Consider the following 7,876-nt stretch of genomic DNA (forward strand, 5'->3'; position numbering starts at 1 on the left):
AGTTTTGTAAGTTTAAATATTAATAAACAAGAACTAAATTTTTTTCGTAAAACATTAAAACAATCTAAAAAATTTCTATTAAACTTAAAGTTAGATTCTAATATATCGATAATCAATTGTATATCTAACATTGAAGCAATACATATAATAAATAATTGATTATCGATATATCAGAATCCAAAATTAAAGGCTTGACCACATCGTCCCTAAACCCTCAACAGACTCATACCGAGTAGGCTTTCATGTCCATTTAACCAAGCAGAAATCCCATCGTTTTTGGAAAATAAGTGTTTACTCCTTGGTTTCTTGCTAGTCACAGTCTTTATTCCTTATATATATTTTCGCATTCCCAAAAAAAATAAAACAATGAAGTAGCTCCAGAGTAAGTTATGCTGTTCCAACGCAAAAATATCATCGATCAGCAACAAACCACACACTTACTTAACCCAAATTAATAATAATATTCGTTGTTTCCGGAAAAAAAAATAATAATAACTTAACCCAAATTAAGTAACTTATTCAGATTTACATCTGTTTCGTTGTTGTGATTTGTCAAAACACTTGGAACCATTTTCATTTTTCAGACAAATGAGTGACAAAGTATTTAATTTATGCAGCTACTTGTATTCTTCCCAGTTTGTAATAAAGCTTCTCACAAAATCACAATTCAACTCAACTAGAGGTGCTCAAATTTTGGGTCAGAGAGAGAAATGAACAAAAGTTAGTTTTAGTTTTAGATGAAGAAACAAAGAAAGAGTTATAATAAATTCATTCCAGATGTACAATCAAAATAATAATAAGTAACACAAGACCACAGCTAAGTCCTCCTTAGTCCTTCCTTCCCTTCCTTTTTTCACCAAATCAATCATCATTCATAGAAAGAAGCTTTGTTGACACTTACTTATAACAACACACTTCTTCTTTAAAGTTAGAACCCTCATTCTCTTTCCTTGAACGCCAAAATTTTATATTTTTTTTTATTCCTCCCTTACTTTTCAACTACTTGTCACCATCTCTCCCTTGAGCTAGACCTACAACAAAATTTTACATGCACATATATTAGACCAACATAATTACATATTGCTATTATTATATGTAAAGCAAAATGCAATAACAATGTTGCCATTAATATTATTATTATTATTAAAGAATTTTCAGATGCAAAAAAAATATATATATATTTACCTGGAAAGATCAGTGTTACCCAAAAAACCTCTATCTTTTCCATTTCCACCACCAAAACCTCCTCTTCTGTCATCACGGGATTTAGGCCTGTCTGAGAAGTCAACACTTCTGGAGTCATCAAAGGAACCAGATTGAGAAGGCGGTCTTCCTGCTCCAGAACCTGGTCTTTCAAATGTTTTTTGACTGAACCGAAGTTTATCATCCAGATCATGGCTTAATTGTTCCAGCTCCCTTTCTTTCTCAACTATCATTTCATGTAACTCTGTCTCTTTCTCTTTCTCAAACTCCCTTCTCAAATTATCTATTTCTTCCTTTAAGTTCTTCTCTGCCTCTGTCTCCAACCTGAAAATTTATAATTCATTGCCTTCTCACTTTAAGTTCTTGAATATTTGATGTAAAAGATGTATTGAAGTATTGATATCATATTATATGAATAATGTTTTGCTAAGTTTTAGAAACTATTGAGGTGAAATTATTACTACATTTAAGACAAGTAACATAATAGGAATCACTGAATATGAAAGATTATTATGACAATTTAGCAAATTCTAAATCAAAAAGATGTACAGATGTATTTGTTATGTGATAACTAATGGAAATATCTTAGAATGTAGTATAAGATGATATAGTTATGAAATATGTTGATTTAAATATGTATATACCAATATACTAAGTGATTATAAACATATAAATAATAAGATGAATACAAGATATTCAAGCAATGGATGACATGTTTGGGGAAACGAAAGAGAAATAAGAGAAGACAAACTTGTAAAAAGTTGGGAGTAAGAGAAGAAAAAAGATATGTGAATAGAAAACCAAGAATCAAGAATTTAGAATCTACTTAAAGCAATTTGACAATGAATGCCATATAAATGCACAAGCATCACCTATGCAAGTAAATCCACCTAAAATAAAAATCATTTTGTTGAACCAAAGAGTTTTTTTAGGGTAAAGCTATGTGGGGCCTCCACATAAATAAAGCTCAGGCTGAGAGTAATGTGTGGTCACGTACACATGAAGCATTAAGTTATTATGCCCAAAAGAAGCAAAAAAAAACATAAAGGAGTTCTTGAGCATTTCTATAGCAAAACGTGTTATACATTAAAATTTGAAAAGCATTCGTAATTTTTTATATATTATGAAGCATTGAAGCTCCCAGTTTAAGTTCAAATTTATGTTTCTTGCTAGTGCACTAAAAACATAGAAACTGTTAATGTATAACATGTTTTGCAATAGAAATGCTCAAAAACTCCTTTAAGTTTTTCATGTTTTCTTGCCTTCCAAATGCTTAAAAGATGTATTTAATCAAAAACCTTTGCAGATACATTGTAACCCAGGAACTTATGAACCTGACAGTAGCAATAAATCAACTATTTTTCATGAGACCATATTCTCAATGTTCTCAATAATGCATCACAAGAACTGCACTTGACCATCTTAGACATAAAGAACAAACAAAGCATAGAACTCATATCAACAATCAAATACGTTGAGATGATAGAAGATGGTTTAATGTTAGACTCAAACTATACAGGTCAAATTCATAAAATTTCCATGCACTCAAAGCCATAAACTAAGTTCCCAAATAACATATAGGTGAGTGTTTGGCAAAATGGAATCAAGTAGTCCTATGATTTTGTGTTACAAGTATTTGTTAAGACAATAACTTGCTTGATAATGATATTCTTCACAGCTTTAATAACTGTATAACCTTTAAATCCCCACTTAAGGTCTCACCTCAGACACAAAAATGGCTTTTACAAAGACAGAAATTCAAGATATATTTTGGTATAGTTTCTTAATGACCCATTGGACACCAAGTTCACAGTGTCAATAGCGTTTAGTAGAAGTGACAGTAAAAGATAAGATTATAAGATATAGAATTAGAACCTGCCAAGGCGCCGCCGCTCCAACTCTGAATCAATCTTCCGATAATCAACACCTTTCTCCTGAAGCAAGACTTCCCGAGGCTTAGCATCACCGAAAGGATTCACCTTAGGCCTAGGCTTCTCTAATCCCTGCAATGAAACCGAACCCTCTGCCGACCTCCCAGAATGTGCACTCCCAGGCCTGCTGTTAGAATGAGAGCTTGTGGGTCGACTGTTGATTTTCTTAGCTTCAAGTTCTAAATCCGCTTTCTTCCAATCCAAACCTTTCTCGGCTAATATCTCTTCTCTCGGCCTTGCATTCCCAAAAGGATTTGGTTTATTTGTCTTGACGATGGGCTGAGTCAGAGAACTTTCACCCTTAGGTGGATCGAGTACCAAACGCCGGCGCTCTGGTAGCCGTTCCTGGTTACCATCGCGAGGCACAACTCCCCTACTCCAACGGTCAGGTTCAGGTCCTCCAGAATCACGAAAACCAGAACCGAAGTTAGAAGATCTAGCAGGTGGTACAGGCTTCTTATTCATTGCCCAATTGTCAATCTCATCAGCCCTAGAAAATCCCCCTCCTCCTCCTCCTCCTGCGCTAAGGCCGCCGCCTCCACCAAGAGAACTGTAGCGGTTAGGTCTACTACCAGCATCAAATGAAGGAGTCATAGGTTTCTTCGCCATTGCCCAATTATCAACCTCATCAGCCCTAGATGTTTGTTCGTATTCCGGGCCCCGAGAAGGCGGACCTCTACGATCATCATCAAATCCACCGTAAGATCTCCGATTATTCCCCCATGAACCGTCACCATCGGCTTCTCTATCTCTCATCCTAGGACCTCCGCCAGACCGACCGCCTCCGTACGACGAGAAACCACCGCCTATCCTCCCGTATTGCATTTCTTCTGCAGACCGCTCTTTCGGCCCGGTCGGAAGCCGCATCATCTCTTCAGGAGTCAATCCTTTCTGCTCGAAAGCCAAGTCTCGACGCGAACCTCCACCGCCGATACCTCCAGCTCCGCCCATCGTGAACTCCTGCAAGGTCATCTTCGTCTTTTTCTTCCCTTTGTTAGTGTTCACCGCCTCTTTCAAGCTCGGATAACTCTGTGGTGGAGCAGCCGCGGCTGCCGCCGCTGCTGCGGCCTCTTGTTCTTTCTCTTCGGCCTCTGCACGCTCCGCTTCCGCCGCCCAGGCGCCGATATTCCCCCATATTTTCGACATTCTAGATCTTCCAGATCTCAAATCAAACAAACTCGTAGAACCAGATTCACGAGTATCAGCTACTTGATGTGTATTGTAAAAACAGCGATAACTCCGACGAACGGTGGAGACGTGTGGTGGTTGGTGGTGATGGCAAGGGTGAAAGGGAATAATCTGCAACAGCTATGTTGCTAAAATGCGGTTTTCGGAGTTTTTAGAAAGAGAAAGTAAGAGAAGAGAGAGAAAGAAGGAGTGAAGTAGCGACGCGCGTTAAGAGAGAGTGTAAACACGTACTTACGGATGAAGCTTAAGGGACAATACTAGCCGCAGGATTGCCCGTGAATGTTCGTGCGAGAGTGAGCGCGTGAAGTAGGTGATTTGACTGACGTGGCAATTTTTTATTTGTCAGACGTGGGTACAGAGATTAGTGTGTGAAAAGTAGTAAAGCATCAAGGCTAAGCAACAGTCGCTGTTTTTGGATGAATTGCCTTTTTAATCCTTATATTCTAACCCTTATTTGAATCCTTAGAAAATATACATATTTTAAAATTTTGAACTTTTTTTTTATATGTTAATAATTTTTAGATAAAATTGTAAAAATATTCTTTATGGTTAGTTAAAAAATTGCATTTCTGGTTAAAACAAGTTTGGGCTAACATGAGAACTCTAAAAGTTTCGTTTTGTTCCAAATTTTGTAAAATTTTATTTGAACTTTTATATAAAAGCATTTTTGTCTTTTTATTATTTACTTTTTCATTTTTCTTTTATTATAGCAATTAAAAAATAATTAAAAATAAAATACCCTCTTTCTTTCTTATTAAAAAACACTTACAAATTTGTATTTTTCTCTCCACTTGCCTCGCAGCAAACCTTGGAGATTACAACCTACATGTAGATGCTTTGAAGATGGAGTTTTATGTGTAAATGTTGGATTGAGTGTCTAAGTCAATAACTGAATTAGTATAATCTTGAATTATTAGCAAACTCTTTTTAGGTTGCACTCAAACCTAGTAATTGAATAAGATGATTTTTAGAGAGAGAGAGACTGATTTATTAATTTATTATGTCATTAATAAATTAATTTGAAACCAATATGGATTTGTTAACATGTTGTAGCACCTGGTTCCTGGTACGTATTCTTTGTATCTAATATTTCTTAAATAATACATTTTGCCTTGGACTCGGCGAGTTGAAGGACCAACTCGCCGAGTAGAAGCGGGATGAGACACGGGGTCTAAGCTTTGGACTCGGCGAGTAGGCCCTGTTTGGGCAAAAACCCTAACCCGGGTGTTTACATCCTATTTAAACACTCTAAGTCGGCCTCCCTTGTCCCTAACACTTCCAGAAGAGCTGTAGAGCAAAACCCTAGCCCCCTTTTGTCCTTGTGAGTGATTTTGGCCTTGTGAAGGAAGTTTGAAGCTTAAGAGAAGAAGAAGGAGGTGGAAGAGTGCAAGGAGGAGAAGTAGATCCGACATCTACCCTGCAAGAGGCTTCCATTCAGGTAGAAAAGTCCCTACCTTGATCACTAGTTCATTAGATCCCCCTTGTGTCCCTAATTGGTGGTTTTCAAGCCCTAAAACACCAAACTCCATGTGTTTGTGCTCTATGATCTGAAAGGACTTCAGATCTAGACCTTATGGACGCGTTAGAAGTATAAAGTCTATGTTGGGCTGGAGACAGTTTTTGATGTTGCGTCTTTTGGGCTCGTTAGATTAGCCTTGTATTCTCCAGTTTGGGCCTGTCCAACCGAGAGCCTTTTATGTATAGTATTTAAGTTAATGCTTGCATGCATATTAGGTTAAGATTCAAGATTTCAGATTTAGCATTCCAGAGTTTTACGATATTGCTTTCTTGTAATCTTCCAATCCTTTACAGTTGATGTTCTTAATCGAGCTCTTCTAAGGATTTTTATTTAATCATTCGACACCATTGATTCAAGCTGTTTTGTTCTTAATATTGTTTTCTGCTTTGTTATTAATATTGCGTTCTTACTGTTTCATATTCATGTACTTGTTCAAGATCTAATCGATCTTCTTAGATTAAAGGTTGTTTAATCCCATCAATTGGTATCAGAGCAGGAGGCTGTGTAATCGATACACATCTTTTATGTGAAAAAAAGATTTCCATTAGGGTTTTTCCGCAATCATCGATATTTATTGAGCCGTCATCTTAATTGACGTATCTTAGTATTTATTGTTTTGCCCTAATCTGCTTTATTACAAGTCTGATCTTTGAACAGGTTATTACGATCATAATGGACGCGACGCAATCAAACCCTATTAATATTTCAAACAGCATCGGTTCGACGACAAAGATTCCAATCTTATACACCCATGACTATGAAGTATGGGCACATCATTTCGAAGATTACGTGATTGGATCGGAGGACAATGGTTTTCTCATATGGGAAGCCATCATTAATGGGCCGTTTTCTCATTCTGCTACATCTAGAATAATCAAGACGCAAAAAGAGTACAACGATTTGCTCAAGGACGTGACGAATATTGCGCAAGATGAGAAAGATAAATTCCAGTGCAATATCAAGGCACTAAGGTTGATCATATTCGCCCTACAGTCCGACACATTCAGACTGGTCAGCTCATGCACTACGGCGAAGGAAGTGTGGGATAGACTTCGCGAACTGTATTCAACAGACGAAGATCTTGAACACTCCATCCAAACCTTGCTTCTATCTGAGTTTGGAGAATTCAGGCAAGGGGCCGAAGAAACGGTGACCCAAACGTTTGATCGCTTCAATCATCTTCTCAGCAAGATGATCAAACACGACATTGAAAGGAAGCTCATCGAACAAAAGGTTACTTTCTTGAACGGACTGAGATCTGAATGGAGAGCAGTAGTTTCCACAGTCAAAGCCCATGAACAGTTTAAATCATATTCTTTGGCGAAACTGGTGGGCATTCTAAAGTCCCAAGAGAAGATTGTGGTTCAAGAAAAGACCGTCGTTTCTAGTCTTGGTTCGTTGGCCCTCCTATCTAAAAGTAAAGCAGTGATGGAGGATGAAGAGCTCAACTTGGAAGAATATGACCTCACAATTGAGGATTATGCTATGATGGTATCCAATCCTAAGAGGTTCATAAAGAAGAGATTCCCCAGCAACAAAAACCGAAACTGGCAGGGGAGTTACAGCTCTGAAAAAGCGAACAATGAACCGAAGGCTGAGGAGCTCAAGAAGGAACCAAAGGCAGATGGAGATTCCGGAGTAAGCTGCTTTTACTGTGGTGGCAAGAACCACTATGCTAAGGATTGTGTTCTTAAAAAGATGGCTGAAAAGGACGACGGAAAGGATGAGGAAGCCGTGCTGCAGAAGAGATTGGATGAATTGAGAAAGAAGAAGTCTACCGCTAACCCTTCTATTAATGCTCTTATTGTGCAGGGTTCGGTTAATGACGATGAGTTCGGTAGCACCGAAGCTTGGTCTACTGACTCAGAAGACGAAGAAGTGAGGAAGCCTACTCATGGAAAGGCTTACATGGCTAAGGAGGAAAGCAGTGGTGGAAAATGCTTCATGGTGTCTGGCGCTTCTCAAATGAGGGGATACAATACCGATGGAGGAAGCAATGGACCGAAGGTACAGGAGGATATGTGCTTTACGGCCA

At 37.9% G+C, this 7,876-nt stretch overlaps 1 protein-coding gene across 1 annotated transcript; it reads right to left on the reverse strand.

Moving 5' to 3' along the window:
* Positions 1-711: 711 nt before the first annotated feature.
* LOC111916958 (eukaryotic translation initiation factor 4B2) lies at positions 712-4,456 on the reverse strand. Its single transcript, XM_023912603.3, has 3 exons — positions 3,079-4,456; positions 1,186-1,527; positions 712-1,031 (listed from the first exon to the last, which is right to left on the reverse strand). The coding sequence occupies exons 1-3, from the start codon at positions 4,278-4,280 to the stop codon at positions 1,007-1,009; spliced, it is 1,569 nt and encodes a 522-aa protein (XP_023768371.1). The 5' UTR covers positions 4,281-4,456; the 3' UTR covers positions 712-1,006.
* Positions 4,457-7,876: the final 3,420 nt, after the last annotated feature.

This window comes from Lactuca sativa, chromosome 8 (genome assembly GCF_002870075.4).
Source record: "Lactuca sativa cultivar Salinas chromosome 8, Lsat_Salinas_v11, whole genome shotgun sequence".
Lineage (NCBI taxonomy): Eukaryota > Viridiplantae > Streptophyta > Magnoliopsida > Asterales > Asteraceae > Lactuca > Lactuca sativa.